Source organism: Aquarana catesbeiana, linkage group LG06, assembly GCF_042186555.1.
Source record: "Aquarana catesbeiana isolate 2022-GZ linkage group LG06, ASM4218655v1, whole genome shotgun sequence".
NCBI classification, from domain to species: Eukaryota; Metazoa; Chordata; class Amphibia; order Anura; family Ranidae; genus Aquarana; species Aquarana catesbeiana.
Window position 1 is genome coordinate 74,583,666 of NC_133329.1, and position 21,647 is coordinate 74,605,312.

The 21,647-nt window shown below is 44.0% G+C and overlaps 1 protein-coding gene across 2 annotated transcripts in view; it reads right to left on the bottom strand.

The window, feature by feature from the left end:
- Positions 1-5,843: 5,843 nt before the first annotated feature.
- Positions 5,844-21,647, bottom strand: part of LOC141148606 (uncharacterized) — a 35,254-nt gene continuing 19,450 nt past the window's right edge. For both annotated transcript variants that reach the window (XM_073636207.1, XM_073636208.1), the window contains exons 3-5: positions 19,120-19,237; positions 14,782-14,855; positions 5,844-11,419 (exon numbers count right to left, since the gene is read on the bottom strand). In XM_073636207.1, the coding sequence (XP_073492308.1) occupies positions 10,962-11,419; positions 14,782-14,855; positions 19,120-19,237 (650 nt within the window). In that variant the 3' untranslated portion in view covers positions 5,844-10,961. The remainder of the gene's footprint in view (positions 11,420-14,781; positions 14,856-19,119; positions 19,238-21,647) is intronic.

Sequence of the window (21,647 nt, forward strand, 5' to 3'; positions counted from 1 at the left end):
TTTGCATTTGCAGTGCAAAAAAATGCAGCATGTACTTTTTTTCACTGCATCGCATTGCACTGTAATAGTGTGAACTATGCCCGTAGGATAACCTGGATCTATGCAATTGGAGTGCAGTCAAAAATGCATTCCACTCCATCTGGGCCCTTACAGGTCATCAGTTTAAACTTAATTTATCAGTATATGATGTATTTAGCAGACTTTTAAGGTACCCACACTGAGCAACACATCCATAACACATGACTTTATCAGTAACACAATAAAATGTATTTTAAAAGTTTCCATAGTGTACATCAGTCACATCCTTGATATAATCCCAGACTTGTTTAGAACCTCCCTCCACTAGTACCTTTTACCTCTCATATTATTATTAAATACACTTATATGATTCTACCAGGGTAAGGGAATGAAGGGCGCTCTGGGTGACAGAACTGGCGAGAGATAATGTTTGCAATGTAGGTGGACACAGTTATCGGTATGAAGAAGGAGTCAATTAACGTTCCGAACCGCGTTCCGCCCCTTTAACGTCACTTCCTGGCCCCGGGTGCCTTCCGCTGACATCACATCCGGGTCCTGCATTCCATGCTGATCCTGGCAGCACGGTCGTCCTTCCTGGTCCTTTCTCCTGCGGTCCCCCTCTGCTGATCAGTTTTGACTTACTCCATCAAGCTGCATGCTGTACTACCTCTGGAACCACCTGTTGCTGGACTCGCTGTCACATCTATATGATGAGCCTTGCTTTATTTTAATGCCATTAAATGCATTTTTATCCATTGGCAATTAAAGTGGTTGTAAACCCACGAAAAAAAAAAAAACTGCAAGACAAAGGCATAATGAGCTAGTATGCATACTATGCATAGCATACTAGCTCATTATGAAATACTTAGATCAATTCACCCACAGCGGTCCTGGCACACTGCTCTGCCCGGCAACATGTCTCCTGGAGTTATTTCCGGGTATCGCAGGCTCCGGTGCTGTGATTGGCAGGAGCTGCCATGACGTCACTGTGCGCAGTGCGCATGTTCTGATGACGTCGGCACATGCTGATACAGTGGATATCCACGGTAGCTTTAGGTAAGCCTTATTATAGGCTTACCTGTAGTGAAAAATGGTCTGTAAGGGTTTACAACCACTTTAAAGTCTTTGGTTTGCTGCACTTAGAGGCACCTTCTGTTTGCTTGTTATATGATTCTATGACTCATTTAATTACTCAGTAGAATATGCTAAAATGGCATTTGAGTAGTTGTTCTACTCAACGCATTTCTCCCGAAATTTTAGCTTAAAGTGGTTGTAAACCCTCACGGTTTTTCACCTTAATGCAATCTATGCATTAAGGTGAAATACCTTTTGTGCTGCAGCACGCCCCTAGACCTCCCCTTTTTCTTACCTGAGCCAAATTGTTCCAGTGATGGGTACGAGCACAGCAGCTCGAGCCGCTGTCTCGTGTTCTCATTGGATAGATTAATAGCAGCGCAGCCATTGGATCCCGCTGCTGTCAAACAAATCCAGTGACACTGGAGCCGGTGGGGCAGGGCCGAGTCCGGCTGTCTGTGTCAATGGACGAAGCAGCAGGACTTGGGAGCGCCCCCTTTGGAATGTGGCTCTCCGAGGGGGCACTCGAGGAGAGGAGGAGCCAGGAGCGCCGGGGGGAAGACGGGACCCCAGAAGAGGATCAGGGCCACTCTGTGCAAAATCCTGGCACAGAGGGGGTAAGTATTACATGTTTGTTTTTTAAAAAACAAAAACAAAGCTTTACAATCACTTTCAGGTTAACTATGAATTCTGAGCATTATTGCTCTCTTTCTGACATTCATAGCAATACCTCATGTGTGGTGCAATTTAAGTTTATTGTGTTTGCTTTTGGAGGAGTGGTTAAATATTTTAAAATTATTTTTTTTTACTTTATTATAACTTATTTTTAATACTATTTATGTATTTATTTACTTAATTTAACTTTATTGCTATCACAAGGAGGCTAACAAGCATTGCTATAACATGTGATGGCTTTGGCAGGCTACAGGTCCTCTTTATGGACACATCAGGGGTCTATTAGACCCCCGATGTTTCCCCTACCCTCCAACACAGCTAATCAAGTGCAATTTTGGCATTGCCAGCTTGTTTGGTGGAATGAGCTCTTGTCAAAACCGTTGAAAACACAAAGCATACCCCTTTCTTCCTTGTATAGGTGTGCACAGCCTACTGCATTAGGGTGTGCACCCCAAAGCTCAAACACACATACACACATGCCTTTCTCTGCAGCCTCAACTTCAAGGGTTGGTGAATGAAGTTCTCTGTGCTGACTGGCTTCCTATTCATTCACAAACGGAAGCATAGTAACATATTGGAAGAATTTTCACACTTGTCACAGGGTGGTTAATATATATGAATGAATATTTATTAATATATATGTATTTTTCACTTTAATATTGTGTTTTTAGTGCCACTATTTTTTTCTTTTTTTTTTTTTTCTATTCTATTTTTCTATTTTTATCGCCACTATCTCATTTCTGATAGAGGTTAAAATACTGTTCACATTATCTTATTATTTAAAGTGGCAGCTACACTGCAAAGGTACATTTATTCTAGAGGCGCAGTGGTGGGACTTCAAGTGTGGGTGTACGTTACTTGCTGACTATCAGTTTGGATATAGTAAACATAGTTTGCTATGCTTCATGCATAAATGGACACAGTTACATAGTAGTCGAGGTTGAAAAAAGACACAAGTCCATCAAGTTCAAAAATAGCTAGATCAATATTTAATCTAGGTCAGTGCCAGGGTTAGTATTTGGGTCAAGTGTTAAGTTGGAGTCAAGGGTCAAAGTCATTATATTTTGGGCAGGATTTAAAAAAAAAATGATTATTAGTGTCAGTGTGTTTTAGGTAGGATAAAAAAGCAAAATGCGCAGTATTGTTTCTGAGCTGTACTATGGGTACAAACTAACATACGCATACTGTATGTGGTAATAAAAAAAAATTAGGAGATATCTGTTACCATTTGATACCAAATGAAAATCCAATTTGTCCTGAAAAAACACGCCTCAATCCACCTGGATGCGCAAAGTAGTTTTGATGGCATGTATGGTTTTATTAACACATGTCAAAGTTGCAAAATTGTGTTCAGGTATTAACATTTGTTTTACCCTTGGTCCCTAAGGGGTTAAGGAGGGTAATTGGACTTCCAATTCTTGTCTTAGGACTAGGGATGGTCCTAATGTGTAGTATATATATATATATATATATATATATATATATATATATATACACATATATATATATATATATATATATATATATATATATATATATATATATATATATATATATATACACAGTTGTGCTCATAAGTTTACATACCCTGGCAGAATTTCTTGGCCATTTTTCAGAGAATATGAATGATAACACAAAAATGTTTCTTTCACTCATGGTTAGTGTTTGGCTGAAGCCATTTATTATCAATCAACTATGTTTACTCTTTTTAAATCATAATGGCAACAGAAACTACCCAAATGATCCTGATCGAAAGTTTACATACCCCAGTTCCTAATACAGTGTATTGCCCCCTTTAGCATGAATGGCAGCTTGAAGTCTTTTGTTTTATTTGTGGATGAGGCTCTTTATCTTCTCAGATGGTAAAGCTGCCCATTTCCCTGGGCAAAAAGCCTCCAGTTCCTGTAAATTCTTGGGCTGTCTTGCATGAAGTGCACGTTTGAGATCTCCCCAGAGTGGCTCAATGATATTGAGGTCAAGAGACTGAGATGTACCTTTCATCATAGGCCTTGTGGACTCCTCTCCAAATGTAGTGTTTATAGTTGTGGCCAAAAAGCTCAATTTTGGTCTCATCACTCCAAATGACTTTGTGCCAGAAGGTTTGAGGCTTGCCTCTGTGCTAATTGGCGTATTGTAAGCAGGATACTTTGTGGCATTTGCATAGTAATGGCTTTCTTCTGGTGACTCGATCATGCAGCCCATATTTCTTCAAGTGCCTTCTTATTGTGCATCTTGAAACAGCCACACCACATGTTTTCAGAGAGTCCTGAAGTTATTTGTGGGTTTTTCTTTGCATCCTGAACAATTTTCCTGGCAGTTGTGGCTGAAATTTTAGTTGGTCTACCTGACCGTGGTTTGGTTTCAACAGAACCCCTCATTTTCCACTTCTTGATTAGAGTTTGAACACTGCTGATTGGCATTCTCAATTCCTTGGATATCTTTTTATATCCCTTTCCTGTTTTATACAGTTCAACTACCTTTTCCGGCAGATTCTTTGACAATTCTTATGCTTTCCCCATGACACAGAATCCAGAAACATCAGTGCAAGCACTGGATGAAAGATGCAAGGGTCCGTCAGGAGTCCAGAAACTCATTGACCTTTATACACACACGCTAATTACAAGAAAACAGATCACAGGTGAGGAGGGTTACCTTTAATAGCCATTCAAACCCCTTTGTGTGCATGTTATCAGGCCAAAACTTTTATGTAAACTTTTGATCAGGGTCATTTGGGTAGTTTATGTTGTGATTATGATTGATAATAAATGGCTTCAGCCAAACACTAACCATGAGTGAAAGAAAAGTTTTTGTGTTATTATTCATATTCTTAGACAAATGGCTAAGAAATCATAAATTCTACCAGGGTATGTAAACTTATGAGCACAACTGTATGTGTGTGTGTGTGTATATATATGTATATATATATATATATACAGTGCATTCAGTGTTGACTTTATATACAGTGCAGACAGTCTAGAATATATATATAAATATATACATTTCAGTCAATGCAGAATAAATAATACCAGAGTAATAAAGTGGTTAAGGGGAACCATTAAAAAAAAAACGGCACTGGTATAGATTTTAGGGGAACTCCACGCCAAAATGTAAAAAAAAAATCAGATAAGGCCTTACCAGACCCTTATCTGAGCATGCAGCCTGGCAGACCAGGATTGGGGGGGGGGGTTGCGCGAACGCCCCCCCCAAACCATACCAGGCCGCTTGCTCTCAACATGGGGAGGGTGCTTTGGGGTCCCCCCAAAACCCCTTGTTCCCATGTTGATGGGGACAAGGGCCTCTTCCCAACAACCCTGCCCATTGGTTGTTGGGATCTGCAGGCGGGGCATTTATCGAAATCTGGAACCCCCTTTAACAAGGGGGCCCCCAAATCCCGTCCCCCCTCCCACTATGTGAATGGGTATCGGGTACATTGCAAAAAAAGTGTAAAAAAAATAAAAACCACAATAGACAGTTTTTGACAACTTCTTTATTAACAAGAAAAAAAAAAGAGTGCCCCGCGATGTACATCCACGCCACCCGACGGACCCAAAAAGTAGAGAAAAAAAAAGCTCTGCCTCGATGGGAGGCCTCCCGGAGACTGCTGTCTCTTGGCTGTGACAGCTGTTATATAGGCAAGGGCGGGTTGAGGACATGTGGCCTAGTATAGTTCGGGGGATGCAGGCTGCATGCTCGGATAAGGGTCTGTATGGATTTTGGGGGGGACCCCCACGCCAATTTTTTTAAAAAAATTTTGGCATGGAGTTCCCCTTAAAATTCATACCAGACCCAAGGGCCTAGTATGGACTAGGGGGGAGACCCACACCTATTTTTTCCTTGATTTTTTTAATCTATTTTGCTGGGAGCTGGCAATACATTATAGCCGCATGCAAGTTTGAATTAAATTTTTTACTTTAGAAATGTTATTTTGCTGCGGCACTGTTCTACACATCACACAGATGCACCACTTTATAGGCAGACTAGGGGGGACCCCCAGGCGAGATATTTAAAGGAATATTTAATTTTTATTGTTTCACTTTAAGCATTATTAAAATAACTGCTCCTGAAAAAAAGGTTGTTTTAAAAACTTTTTTTTTGCATTGATAAATGTCCCCTGGGGCAGTACCTGGGTCCTCATACACTTTTTATGCCAATAACTTGCATATAAGCACTTTTTATTTCTCATGTTCATGTCCCATAGACTTTAACAGGGTTCCCATGTTTGCTAAAACTTTTTGCCTGTTCGCATGTTTTGGTGCGAACCGAACCGAGTGTGGGGGGGGGGGGACTACAAAATGATTAGCCTTTACATTATGGAGATGCAAGAGTGGGTGGGCATGAGCAGTTTAGCAAAAGAAAACTGGACATGGCTGTGTCGGATCAACAGGTATTTTGTGTACTTGCAGGATCTTTAAAGGGATGGAGCATAGGAAACTGTGCATATGTAGATATACTACATGTATTTTTCTTTTGCTCTGACATGCACTTTAACTACTGGCTGCCGGAGACAGTCCCTAGCAGAGATTCACAACTAACCTTTTTCAAAATATGTTGCTGCCGGTCATGCTATTACATATACATATCTCCCAACTTTTTAACTGCTTGCCGACCAGCCGCCGTCATTATCCTGCGGCAGGTCGGCACGATCACGTGAGCTGCCGTAGCAGGCGCGCGCAAACCAATCAATATACGCTTATTGAGATTTTTTTACCAAAAATATATAGAAGAATACATATCAGCCTAAATTTAGAAAAAAATTACCTTTTTTAAAAACAAAACTGGGGATATTTATAATAGCAAAAAGTACAAAATATTGTGTTTATTTCAAAATTGTCACTCTTTTTTTGTTTATAGCGCAAAAAATAAAAACCTCTGAGGTGATCAAATACCACCAAAAGAAAGCTCTATTTGTGGGAAAAAAAGGACGTCAATTTTGTTTTTGTGCAGCGTTGCACGACTGCACAATTGTCAGTTAAAGCAACGCAGTGCCGAATCACAAAAAATGGCCCAGTCATTCAGCAGCCAAATCTTCCGGGGCTGAAGTGGTTAAGATGGGAATGAGGAACACCTATTAGCAAAAGTATGTAGGCATAGAACACACCCCCTTAAAGGAGAATTATATATATATATATAAAAAAAAAAAAATAGTTAAACCCACATGTGCTTTTTTTTTTACCACTACTATTCCTTTATTATGGCTTTTGAAACTTACAAATGCAGCTATTTTGAAATTGGATGAAAGGTTTAGCACTGTGAAACACTTTTTGAAAGACACAGTGCCTTAAAATAGTATTCATACCCCTTGAAATTTTCCACATTTTTTCAAAAGTCAACCAAAAACATAAATGTATTTTATTGGGATTTTATGTGATAGACCAACACAAAGTGGCACATAATTGTAAAGTGGAAGGAAAACGATAAATGGTTTTCAAAATTTTTACAAGTAAATATCTGAAAAGTGTGGCGTGCTTTTGTATTCAGCCCCATTTATTCTGACACCCCTAACTAAAATCTAGTGGAACCAATTGCCCTCAGAAGTCACCCAATTAGTAGGTAGAGTCCACCTGTGGACTGTGGACTGTGTAATCTCAGTATAAATACAGCTGTTCTGTGAAGCCCTCAGAGGTTTGTTAGAGAACCTTAGTGTACAAAAAGCATCATGAATGCCAAGGAACACACCAGACAGGTCGGAGATAATGGTGTAGAGAAGTTTAAACAGGGTTAGGTTATAAAAAAAATATCTCAAGCTTTGAACCGAGCACTGTTCAATCCATCATCCAAAAATGGAAAGAGTATAGCACAACTGCAAACCTACCAAGACATGGCCGTCCACCTAAACTGACAGGCCAGAAGGAGGGCATTCATCAGAGAAGCAGCCAAGAGGCTCATGGTCACTCTGGAGGAGCAGCAAAGATCCACAGCTCAGGTGGGAGAATCTGTCCACAGGACAACTATTAGTCATGCACTCCACAAATCTGGTCTTTATGTAAGAGCAAAACGCTATGTGTAGCGAAAACTCACACTGTACATCACCCTGAACACACCATCCCCACCGTGAAACATGGTGGTGGCAGCATCATGTTGTGGGGATGCTTTTCTTCAGCAGGGACAGGGAAGCTGGTCAGAGTTGATGGGAAGATGGATGGAGCAAAATACAGGGCAATCTTAGAAGAAAACCTGTTATGCCGCATGCACACAATCAAAATTTCGCCCCGCAAAAGACCGATGAGAGCTTTCCGTCGGAAAATGCGACCGTGTGTATGCTCCATCGGACTTTTGCAGGCCGAATTCCAGCCAGCAAAAAATTGAGCGCATGTTCTTAATTTTTCGGTCGGGAAAAATTCCTATCCGAAAATGCGATCATCTGTGGCAATTCCAACGCGCAAAATTCCTAAGCATGCTCGGAAACAATTCGACGCCTGCTCGGAAGCATTGAACTTCATTTTCTTGGCTCGTCGTAGTGTTGTATGTCACCGCGTTCTTGACAGTCGTAATTTCTGCAAACTTTTACGTGACCGTGTGTATGCAAGGAAAACTTCAGCGAAATCCCATCGGAAAAGCCAATTCTATCTTTTTCCGATGAGAAGTCCGATTGTGTGTACGCGGCATAAGAGTGTGCAAAAGACTTGAGACTGGGGAGGAGGTTCACCTTCCAGCAGGACAACAACCCTAAACATAGAGCCAGAGCTACAATGGAATTGTTTAGATCTAAGCTTATTCGTGTGTTAGAATGGCCCAGTCAAAGTCCAGATACAAATGAAGAAATCAATCAGCGCAATTAAAACCCACTAAACAGCAGCTGAACACTAAGGGTCAAAATGATCAAATCCCATACATGAATATAATAAAAGCAGTGCAGCGCAATAAACAAATAAAGTTGATACACTAAAATTATTAAAAAATATTAAAATAGAGTTCATGAAGTAGGTAAGTTGCAGAACACACGAGCACCGAAACAAGAGTGTCCATTAAGTGCTTCTATATAAGATCATAAGGTAATTCCGTGTCAACCTTCACCAATGAAAATGCTAGCAGCTCACCTCTTCGCGTGGACCCCTGAATTACCAGACAGGTCACAAGCGCTTTTTCTCTCAAAGGGGTAGAAGATGCTGTATCAAAGATGCAAGAACCACTGGGAGGAAGCATTCACTGATCTGGATTGGCAAAAAGGATAGCTCTCTCTGCGCTCTGAACATAGGACTCAGATTCACGGAATGCATGCAATAAAAAAACTGGAGTATATAGTGCTCTCTGCATGTACAATCAATATATTAGTAAGAGAATGTTCCACTGACAAGCGTAGCACTGAGACCCAGTGCTTAGTGAACAGGCATTATAGATACATAAACCACGATTGACGCGGGTGACGTCATGAAATTCACGTAGTTCCTTCTATACGCGTTACGTCACAGGAGGCAAGACTTCGTCAGCGGATTTGGAATGACACAATGCACCCACTAGATAAAGTGTGGAATGGTAACCATTGACGCCGAGACATCTATCACATGATTTATCACCAAGGTAACTCTGCAATCTCCTGGAACCAGCCAGGAAGTGTCCATAGGTATTAGCCCTTTATAATAAAAATAAAGGCCGCAGCTACAAAGCCTGACATGACTTATAAAGTGCAAAATGCACATTTATATTTGAACATATACATCTTTTTAACATCTTAAGATATGAAAAGAGTTATTCATATATCTCCAAAATACAAATACATATCCAATTAAAAAGTAAAAATTAAACTTAAGATTAGTTGAATTATAAAATATAACTAGAATCAATTGGATAATTAAAATGTAAAAATATTAAATTCATAAACATCAAACCGCGGCCATCATTGAGCTCAAATAAAATACATGCACATTAAAAATGACATATTAAAGTGGAGTTCCGCCGGAAAAAAAAAAAAATTATGAGTCAGCAGCTACAAATACTGCAGCTGGTGACGTTTAATATTAGGACACTTACCTGTCCAGGGTGCCTGCGATGTCCTCACCTGAAGCCGACCCGTCCCTCGGCTCCGAGTGGAGGCGCTGGGCATCTTCAATAAGAGAATAAGGAAGTGAAGCCTTGCGGCTTCACAACCTGGTTCGCTACTGCACATGCTTGAGTCATGCTGCGCGTTCCCACTGGTCCCCGCTGTCTTCTGGGACCTGTGTGTCTCCCAGAAGACAGCGAGGGGGACGGAGGAGGGGCTGGACATGGCATAGATTGCCGCGGAATCTGCTGCGATCTATCGTAGGAAGTGGGAGCAAATACCTGTATTAGACAGGTATCTACTCCCCCCTGAAAGGTGCCAAATGTGACACCGGAGGGGGGGAGGAACTGGAAAAGCAGAAGTTCCATTTTTGGGTGGAACTCTGCTTTAACGATCAGAAATAAAACAATTAACATCAAAATCAACATTCAAGCCCGCTGGCACTAAAACTTTAGTCTCATGTAGCCAATAAGATTCCCTAGGGCTTAGTTGACGAATAAAATTACCTCCCCTCCAGTCAAAGTCCAGACCTAAATCCAATTGAGAATCTGTAGCAAGACTTGAAAATTGCTGTTCACAGACACTCTCTATCCAATCTGACAGAGCTTGAGCTATTTTGCAAAAAAGAATGGGCAAAAATGTCACTCTCTAGATGCACAAAGCTGGCAGAGACATCCCCAAAAAGGCTTACAGCTGTAATTGCAGGGAAAGTTGGTTCTACAAAGTATTGACTCAGGGGGACTGAATAGAAATGCACGCCACACTTTTCACATATTTATTTGTAAAAAAAATTTTGAAAACCATTTATCATTTTTATTCCACTTCACAATTATGTGCCACTTTGTGTTTGTCTATTACATAAAATCCCAATAAAATACATTACATTTTTGGTTGTAACATGACCAAATGTGTACATTTTCAAGTGGTGTGAATAGTTTTTCAAGGCACTGTAAATAATGCATTTCATATACAACTTTATAGATCAGACCAAAATGAGGGACAAATGAGGAGAAAAGAGTGACTTTGTTACAAATCAGAGACAGACAGTCCCTCGAAATCAGGGATGGTTGGGAGCTATGCATACAGACTTCTAGGTCCTAATGAAGAGTGGTGCAGCCTAGCCCCCGAAACATGCTGGCTTTACTGATCCTTGGATTAAAATGATGTGCCCCTTTGATTCACCCCCTGATCCCTAGATAGTGAGCTTGGAACTGGCTTACATGATGCTGCAGCTTTTTCTATGCTCTTTCAGTTTTAGTAATTCCCTCTCTCTGGCCTGATTCTGTTTCCTCAGTTCTTCAATCTCTTCAATCTTTTGGTCATGTTCTGCTTTCATTCTTTGATATGCAGCCTCCCCTTTCTCAAACTGTGTAACTTTGTTTTCAAAATCTACCATCATTTTGCTCTCAATAACACGCATTGCATTCTTTAGATACTCTCGGTGAAGATCCTTCATCTGATTTTCTGATATCTGTCTATCTGCCTCTTGCAGGCACGTGTCCAGGAGCACCAGAATTCTGCTCTTTGTCTCCGGGTTCCTCTCACAGGTTTCTATTGTGTAATTCTCTATCTGAAAGATGTGTTCTGCTCCGAGATCTTTAAATTTTCTGTGATGGATTGCTGATTCAGTACCGTGATCTTGAACCTTGGTCAGAACAATAATTGGATAAATGCCTAGAAGATAAAATATAAGTAACAGTTAATGACCTCCATCAGCCTAATATTACAGCATTTACATTAAAGAGACCCTGACACATCTAAAAAAAATTAGTGTAACAATGCTGACAAATCAAGTATTTTAATTGCTTACTTGCAGTGTTTTTTTCTTTTTGTAAACTTTCAGCTTTTAGTGTTATCACACTTTAAATGACAATTGTGCAGTCATGCAACTCTGTACCCATATGACATTTTGAGAGAGCTTTCTTTTGGTGGTAATCTTTGGTTTAATCACCACTGGGGTTTTTTTTTTTTGCTAAACAAATGCAAAAAGACTAAACATTTTGAACAAAAAAACAATTTTGCAAATAAGTAATTTTTCTTCTTCAATGATGTGCACTGATGAGGCTGCACTGATGAGGCAGCATGATGGGCACAACTGATGGGCACTGGTGAGGCTACACTGACGGGCACTGTTGAGGCTGCACTGATGGGCACTGATGAGCCTGCACTGATGGGCACTGATAAAACTGCATTGATGGGCACTGATGAGGCTGCACTGATGGACACTGATGAGGTGGCACTGATGGGCACTGATAAGCTGCACTGATGAGCACTTATAGGCTGCGCTGATAAGGCAACACCGGGGGGGGGGGCACTGATAGGCAGCACTGATAGGCGGCACTAATATGATGCACTGATGGGCATTGATATGCTGCACTGTTGGGCACTGATAAGTTGCACTGATGGACACTGATATGCTGCACTAATGGGGCTGCATTGATAATCAGTGTAAACATCCCCTGTAACTGCAAAGTCGGTTACCGCCTTTCCTTTTCCTCAGACATTGACAGCGCTGAGGAAAGGATATGCTGATAACCGACATTTGTTTACATCTGATAAGCTGTGATTGGAAATGGCTGATCACATGGTAAAGAGCCTACGTCATCGGCTCTTTACCCTGAGCGGTGATGCACCACCAATCACTGTGCTGCATGCCCCCAGGGCACACGAGTGGCGAGTTCTGAAGGACATCATATGACATCAAATCAGAACGATAAAGCCCCCACCCGGCCTTCAATCTGCCATAGGCTGGGTAGGAAGGTGTTAAAGTAATAGCTTGGGGAAGAGGAAAGTGGAATATTACAGAGTGTCATTTGGGTTGATTAGGGATGACTGACATTACATTAAAGATGGCGGCGCCCAGCAGTAGTCTTAGGGTATTTGGATGTCTGCACAAATTTTTTAAGATTTACAGATTCTACAGAAGGGTTAAAAGTTAGATAACATACCTAATATGTATTAAATGTAGATACAACCTACTGCAAGATGTTAGTTGAACAACAAAAATTTATATATTTGAGAGGAATGCAAATAATGAACATTACACTGATATTTTTTGCATGGCATTGTCTTTTGTGTGTGTTTTAGGAGCAATACACCCAATGGTACTTCTGTCCCATTAGGCAAAAATAACTTTACTTCCTATCCTGTAGTCACAACAGTAAGTAAGAGGAAATCTCTTCAAAATAAGATATATCCCCTCTTAGACAGTTGTCACCAGAATAAGCGTCCCCTCTCTTCCTGTTCCGGTGATAACTTAAAATGTTGGATCATTCCTCACTGTTATGCCCCGTACACACGATCAGACATTCCAACAACAAAATCCGTCATATTTTTGCGACGGATGTTGGCTCAAACTTGTCTTGCATACACACGGTCGCACAAAGTTGGTCAGAAATTCTGAACGTCAAGAACGCGGTGACTTACAACACGTACAACGAGCCGAGAAAAATGAAGTTCAATAGCCAGTGCTGCTCTTCTGCTTGATTATGAGCATGCGTGGCACTTTGTGTGTCGGAATTGCCTACACACGATCGGAATTTACATGATCGGATTTTGTTGGCGGAAAATTTTATAGCCAGCTCTCAAACTTTGTGTGTCGGAAATTCCGATGGAAAAAGTCAGATGGAACCCACACACGGTCGGAATATCCGACAACAAGCTCGGATCGCACATTTTCCGTCGGAAAGTCCGACTGTGTGTACTGGGCATAAGTCCTAGAGAGAATGGTCACCAGGCCATGCAGAGAGGACGGATCTTTCTATTGGGACACAGCCAGCAATTAAAAACATTCCAGAGGTTTCAATTCTTCCACATTCTATCCAAAAACTAAAGAAAAATCTGAGTACATTTTAAGAAGTGTCAGAATGTTATCCTCCAAAGGATTGTTACTTGTCTTCCCATTGTGGGCTGTGGCTTTCTCAAAATCTGTCAAGGTTTTAAAATATGAAACTTTTGAGTTGTTCTGATAAAACCAATAGTCTGTGTGCTGTATGCTAAGACAACCTTTAAAATCTTCATCTGCCTTCTATGAAGTCTTCGACCAGAGAAACAGAGACTGAAGCCTGCAATAGAGTTGTGAGCAGCCATTACTACCATCAGCATCGATCTGCAATTCTTCACCTCCTAACCAGGGCCTCTGTTCTGATCAGTGGCAGCCCGTCCATTAGGGGTGCAGGGGCGCCACCCCCCTAATCCATGCCCCCAGCCCCTAATCCACATGCAGAACAAAAGACTATAGTGCACACATAAAAAAATGTAATTTAAATCCTACAAGGCTATACATAATAAGCAAATAAGCAAATATGGGAATCTGGTCGCACCATCTTTAATGTAATGCATAGTTAGGGTATGCCGCCCATGTCTTTGTTTGTCTAATCTACATGCAGGGCATCGGACGCATGGATTACAATGGGGTTTATTTATTTTTTTGAAGCACGTGATTAGAGCCTGAGGATCTAATTGGCTTCAAAAAAGGGTTGGCTGCGCCCTGAGCCCACCCAGTTGTGTGACAATAACAAATAAATATTTGCTATTGTCTTCCTGATTCTCCTCCCAGCCAATCAGAAAGCAGGCCCTGAAACCTGATTGGCCAGAGAGTCTTAGGACCCACTTCCTGTTCGACAGTGAGGAGAACCAACGACCCCGGAGCTTGGAAGAGTCAGAGAGCAGCTCAGCCAGCGGTCCTCTCCAGCCAGGACTCAGCTCCCTCTTCGAGAGACAGCCCACCTGCAGCCACATCCAGCACTTCCCGCCTCGGACAGTGGAGGGATTAGGAGGGGAGATGAAAGTGTCATCCTCGTCATCTGCCTCCTACGGTAAGGAGGCCTCTGATCGCCGCATCCCCATCTGTCCATCTCCTGTGGGGGGGGGGGGCTGATCCCCTTCTTCCCGTCCATCTTCTGTGTGGGGGGGGTGGCCTTGGTTTGCCCCCCCCCCCAAAGTATTGAACACCAGCCCCCACTGACCTCAAGTCCTACTGGCAACTAGAAAATGGAAAGAAGGTTTCTTGCTAAGGGCTTGACACTTGTGATTACCTGTGATTCTATGGGCATCTCTGATGAACGGTTCCAACTCTCTGTATCGTTCTTCTGTAACCAAACTCTCAGCACTGGGGCAATCAGAAGAGAGGAACAAGTTAGAAAAACTTCCTAACATTGCAGTAATGCTCATCTGACACATGTAAAAACTTTGGCAAAAAATTACTTTTCAAGTTTATTTTCCTAGCCTGGATTACAGAATTTAAACTTGTTTGGCTGTTGTGATCAGCAGTTCTATAATCCCTCCTTTTCTTTTTCAGTTTTCATATGTCATGTCCTGTCCAACCATTCCCTAGTGTGGGGCCATAGAGTGAGCAAGCTTCCTATATGGAAGGTTCCACTGCACATTCTATACCAGAAGTGAACTGGCAGATAGTAGCTAAACTTACTGAGAATTGTAACTCATGTGGATTGATTAGTTTACCCCTACTGGACATACCCCTCTAGGCCAACAAACCTGACAACTCAAGGCTGTTGGCAAGCTTTTGAGTTCTGAAACAGCTATAGAAAATGTAGGTACCTCGGCATCTGAAGCCTGACTGATCCTTTTTCTCAGGGACCCTCTATCATAATTCCTGGTTCCCACTATTATCCATCTACATAAGACTTGGCAATTGTGTCTGTGGCGGTAATGATATAAGACAACCTAAATCAGGGGTAGGCAACATTTCAGAGGTTGAGATCTACCTTGACAACATGGAGGAAATCAAAGATCCCCGGGGGAAGGGGGGGTGGGGGGTTCGCTGTTTAAAAAAAAAAATAACTGTCTAGCGCCCAATAAAAGCACAGCATAGTGTCCTGTGCACCCCCCCCCATTTCCCCCACTCCCACTAATGTCCTCCACTCATCTTTATATCATTCCCCTCACCATAGTGTCCTCTGCCCCCCCCCCCCAGTAGTTTTCCTCCCCACTCCCACAGTATGGACCTCTGCCCCCATACATGCCATAGTGTTCTCTGCCTCCCCATAGCAGTGTCCTGGCCCGATTCACATCACACCCCCCTCCCCCACTATAGTGTCATCTGCCCCACCTACTATTGCAGTGTCCTGTGCCCCCCCAAAAGCAGTGTCCTCTGTCCCCTTCAGACACCCTCACTTTTGTGTCCTCTGCCCCCCCCCCAAGCAATGTCCTCCGTCGCTTCATACTCTTCCCCCGCTGTAGTATCCTCTGTGCCCCCCAATGCAGTGTCCTCTGTCCCCTTCACCCCCCCATTTGTGTCCTCTGCTCCTCCCCAAAAACCAATGTTATCTGTCCCCTTTACACCCTCCCCCCACTGTAGCGACCCCCCCCCCGTGCAGTGTGTTCTGTCCCCTTCACCCCCCCACTTGTGTCCTCTGCCCCTCCCCAAAAAGCAATGTTCTCTGTCCCCTTCACATCCCCCACCCACTGTACTGTCCTCTGCATCCCCCCCCAATGCAGTGTCCTCTGTCCCCATCACCCCCACTCACGGTAGTGTCCTCTGCCCTCCCATGCGAAGTCCTCTGCCCCCAAAGTAATGTCTCCTTTACACCCTCCCCCCACTGTAGTGTCCTCTGTCACCTTCACTCCCCACTGTAGTGTCCTTTGTCCTCCCATGCACTGTCCCCTACACACACCCCCCCCCCACTGTAGTATCCTCTGTGCCCCCCATGCAGTTCCCTCTGTCCCCTTTACCCCCCCCCCTGTAATGTCCTTTTCCCTCTGCCCTCCCAGTGCGATGTCCTCTTCACCCCCCCCACACTCTACAGCCCCCCCACACACTCTGTCCCCTTCACACCAGTGTGTAGATAGCACTCTCCTAATTTACACCAGTGTATAGCAGAGAGTGGGAAAAATCACACAGTACTGGATAGAGGGTGGCGCGGGATCTGGTGGAGTTAACTTTTTAAATTAACAAGCTGGTGATTGGTTGCTAGGACTGCCTGGCAACCAATCACCTGCTGGTTAATGTAAAAAGTTAGTTCCAGCAGCTCATGCCCCCGCCCTCTATCCAGTACTGTGACTTCTCCCAACCTCCGCTTTGCATGGAAGAGGGAGCGGCGGAGGCGGCTGGGGATGACTGTTTGTAGGGCTGTGTTCCCGATTAACCCATCAGCTGCGCGCGGTCGACGAGTCGATTGATGGCTTGCCAACCCCGACCTAGATAGTACACACAAATACCAGTGTTAAGATTGAGTTGTGTTACTGCAGCAAGGAACAGATACACTCACCGCCACTTTAGTAGGTACACCTGGTCCATTGCTTGGCAACACAAATTGCTAATCAGCCAATCACATGGCAGCAACTCAATGCATTTAGGCATTTAGGCATCTAGGCGTGGTGAAGACAACTTGCTGAAGTTCAAACCGAGCATCAGAATGGGGAAGAAAGGGGATTTAAGTGTCTTTAAACGTGGCATAGTTGTTGGTGCCAGATGGACTGGTCTGAGTATTTCAAAAACTGCTGATCTACTGGGATTTTCACACACAGCCATCTCTCGGGTTTACAGAGAATGGTCCAAAAAAAGAGAAAATATCCAGTGAGCGGCAGTTGTGTGAAGAAAAATGCCTTGTTGAGGTCAGAGGAGAATGGGCAGACTGGTTCGAGATGATCGAAAGGCAACAGTTACTCAAACAACCACTCATTACACCCAAGCAGTGGTGGCTGGTGAAGTTTTAGGATGGGGGGGCACCAGTCCATGTCCATGCGTCCGGCGTCCTGAAAGGGGCCGGGCGCATGGATAGGGAGACGGTGGCAGGAATATGGGGGGGCGGCGCCCATGCACCCAAGGTATGCAGCGCACCATCTCTGAATGCACAACACATCGAACCTTGAAGCAGATGGCCTACAGCAGCAGAAGACAACACCAGGTGCCACTCCTGTCAGCTAAGAACCTAAGAACAGGAAACTGAGGCTACAGTTTGCACGGGCTCACTAAACTTGTATAATAGAAGATTGGAAAAACATTGCCTGGTCTGATGAGTCTGGATTTCAGCTGCAACATTCAGATGGTGGGGTCAGCATTTGGCGTAAACAACATGAAAGCATGGATCCATCCTGCCGTGTATCACCGGTTCAGGCTGGTGGTGGGCGTGTAATGGTGTGGGGGATATTTTCTTGGCACACTTTGGGCTCCTTTAGTACCAATTGAGTATCGTTTAAATGCCACGGCCTACCTGAGTATTGTTGCTGACCATGTCCATCCCTTTATGACTACAGTGTCCCCATCTTCTGATGGCTCCTTCCAGCAGGATAATGCACCATGTCACCAAGCTCCAATCATCTCACCACTGGACAATGAGGTCCCTGTACTCCAATGGTCTCCACACTCACCAGATCTCAATACAATAGATCACCTTTGGGATGTGGTGGAGAGAGGAGAGAGGGGAGGGAGATTCGCATCATGGATGTGCAGCCAACAAATCTGCAGCAACTGCGTGATGCTATCATGTCACTATGGACCAAAATCTCTGAGCAATGTTTCCAACACCTTGTTAAATATATGCCATGAAGAACTAAAGTGGTGTTCAGCCTGTAAGAAACAAATTACAAACACTGTAGCTGCTGACTTTTAATATAAGGACACTTGCCTGTCCAGGGAGCCCGCGATGTCGGCACCCCAAGCCGATCCATCCATCGGCTTCAGGTGCAGGTGGCAGCATTGCTAGTAAGGGAAGCTGGAAGTGAAGCCTTCAGGCTTCACAGCTGGTTTCCTACTGCGCTTGCGCGAGTTGCGCCGCGCTTTCTGAATGGTCCAGTCATCTTCTTCAACACACACAGACCCCAGAAGGCAGTGAGGGAGGAGGAGGGCATGATCCAATCGTGGAAATTACGTACCTCGCCACAGCAGTGCTAAACAGGGAAAAAACAGATTACCCTGTGGAAATAAGGTAAATCAACCCAAAAAAAAAAATCGTCCAATGTGGTTTTAGCTTGCTGCTATAAAGCAGATGGTGGAGACATGGAAATGTGGGTGGGATTCCGCTTTAAGGCAGTTCCAAAGGCAAAAGGGGGTCAATCCCGGTACAAGGAAGGTGTACCTAATAAAGTGACCAGTGAGTGTATTTCTTCAATAAAGATACTGGGAAATAGAGGTTTAATCTATTGGCATCCATCAAAATTGAGAAATCAGATATGGATGCAGTCAGGAGAGTACTGGTATTGAATGTAGGGAGGAATTTGCCTCTTCGACCAGTACTGATAAGGATATGTTGGGCTGCTGGCACTGAGTGGAGATACCTTACTTTACACCTACATTTGACCATGTCCACAAATCAATTAAGTAACAAGGCACCGTTTGCATGTGCACACTCTTTAATCTATAGTGTTTAGGTGTGACTGCTGAGTCCTTTGCATACCATGGAAGATGCAATTACCTGTAAACAAAAATGGGAACAATCACTTCCTTATTCTGATACACGAAAGCGACAACGGCATTTAAATTCTCTCTAAAGCTTCGCTCCCATTCCACCCTATCCCGGCCTCGAAGATGACCTATAAAAGAGAAATAGAAACATCTGTCAAACTTGCCTGCCTAAAATGCCAACTTTTGCTAGAGAACTTTGGAGTATTGTTCTTTGCTCAACAGTTAAAGAATATGTAAACCAAACATTTCATATTCCTGATTTGAGCCTGCTGTACCATGTACTTGTATGAGAAAGTATCCTGTTCTTTATGTGTAATCCCTTGTGCTCCTGCCAGTCCCTATGCTTTCCTATTAAAAACTGACCACACCAGGCATAAGAGCACAGCATGGTAAGTTCTCTAGCTGTGCTCAGACTTGTGCTGACACGCCTTCCCCCTTGCACAGCCATTCACTGGGAAGATCAGCGTACTCAGTGTTCGTTTCGTAGACAAATATATTTTTGTTATGCCGCGTACACACGAGCGGACTTTCCGGCACACTTGGTCCGACAGTCTTTCCGCCGGACTTTCTGGCGGACTACCTGAACGGGCGGACTTGCCTACACACGACCGGACTTTCCAGCAGGCTAGGTCCGCCCGTCTTTCCGACGGACTTTCGCCCGGGTTACGGCGGACTTTCAGAATCAACGGACTTGCCCACACACAGACAAGTCCATTCATTTTGAACGTGACTCGGGTACGACGGGACTAGAAAAGGAAGTCAATCTCGCCGCTTTTATCGGCAAGATTGACACCTTGCGAGCCCCGTCGTGGGGCATACCAGGCCCTTAGGTCTGGTATGGATTTTTAAGGGGAACCCCCTACGCCGAAAAAACGGCGTGGGGTCCCCCCTAAAATCCATACCAGACCCCGATCCGAGAATGCAGCCCGGCCGGTCAGGAAAGGGGGTGGGGACGAGCGAGCGCCCCCCCCCGAACCGTACCAGGCCGCATGCCCTCAACATGGGGGGGTGTGTGCTTTGGGGGAGGGGGCACCCTGCGGGGCCCCCCCACCACAAAGCACCTTGTCCCCATGTTGATGAGGACAAGGGCCTCTTCCCAACAACCCTGGCCGTTGGTTGTCGGGGTCTGCGGGCGGGGGGCTTATTGGAATCCGGGAGCCCCCTATGATAAGAGGGCCCCCAGATCCCGGCCCCCCCACCCTATGTGAATGAGTATGGGGTACATTTACCTAGGGAAAAAGTGTCAGTAATAAAACACACTACACAAGTTTTTAAAGTAATTTATTAGACAGCTCCGGGGGGGTCTTCTTCCGGCTTCCGGGGTCCTCTTGCGACTTTGGGGGTCCCTCTGGTTCCTCTTTTCCCGGCGTCCGGTTGGTTCTTCTCCGCTCTCTCTGGCCTCTTCTCCCGATGTTCGACCTCTGCTCCCGGTGTTCCAGTTCTTCTGCCGGCTCCTCCACTATCTTCATGCCGCTTTTTTGCCAGCAGAGGCCTGGACTTCGGGTTGTCGGGAAGAGGCCCTTGTCCTCATCAACATGGGGACAAGGTGCTTTGTGATGGGGGGGCCCACGGGCGCAAAGCACCCACCCCCCATGTTGAGGGCATGCGGCCTGGTATAGTTCAGGAGGGGGGGGCTCGCTCGTCCCCACCCCCTTTCCTGCCGGACCAAGTGTGCTGGAAAGTCTGCTCGTGTGTATGCGGCATTAGGGTTTTCATCAGCTGTTTTCGAAAATAAAATGCGAATCAAGTCATTTGACAAAAACTATGACGAAAATAAATTCCAATGAACTGAAACAGAACGTAAATGTAAGAGAGGGACATTATTTTTTTTCTTATTTATTTTACTTTTTATTTTTTATTTTGACACTGTCCTTTAAAAAAAAATGTGGGTCACTTTTATTCCTATTACAAAGAATGTAAACATCCCTTGTAATAGAAAAAAAGCATGACAGGACCTCTTAAATATGAGATTTGGGGTCAAAAAGACCTTCAGATCTCATACACTAAAATGCAATAAAAAAATAAATAAACATTTCTCCTTTAAGAGCATTGGGCGGAATGACGTCCCTTCCGCCAGTCAATGCTATGGAGCTGAGTGGGGGCCATCTTTCCCTCACTTGGCTCTGGGCTGTTCACATGAGAGAACGCTATAGTCTCCTCCTCTAGCGGTGGGTCCGGAGACCCCCAGAGCATGGTGAGAGGGGGGGGGGCCCTTTCCCAGTCCGATAAAAGTGATCTTGCGGCAAATCCGCCGCAGAGACCACTTTTATCTGAAAGCGGACCACCCGCTGAAGAAGAGGATACCGGGATTATGGCAGCTATCTGCTGCCATAACAAGGATATTCCTCTTCAAAGAGCTGACGTATAACGACGGCAGGCGGTCTGCAAGTGGTTTAACATGTTTTGCACTATTGCATTACCACATAAGAATAAGTAGGGGGCATCTACTAAGCTGCTGAAAGAAAAAAAACAAGAAAATGTCTTTTATTTTTTATTTTTCGAAATTTAATGTTGGTAATATATTCAGGCAACATGTGC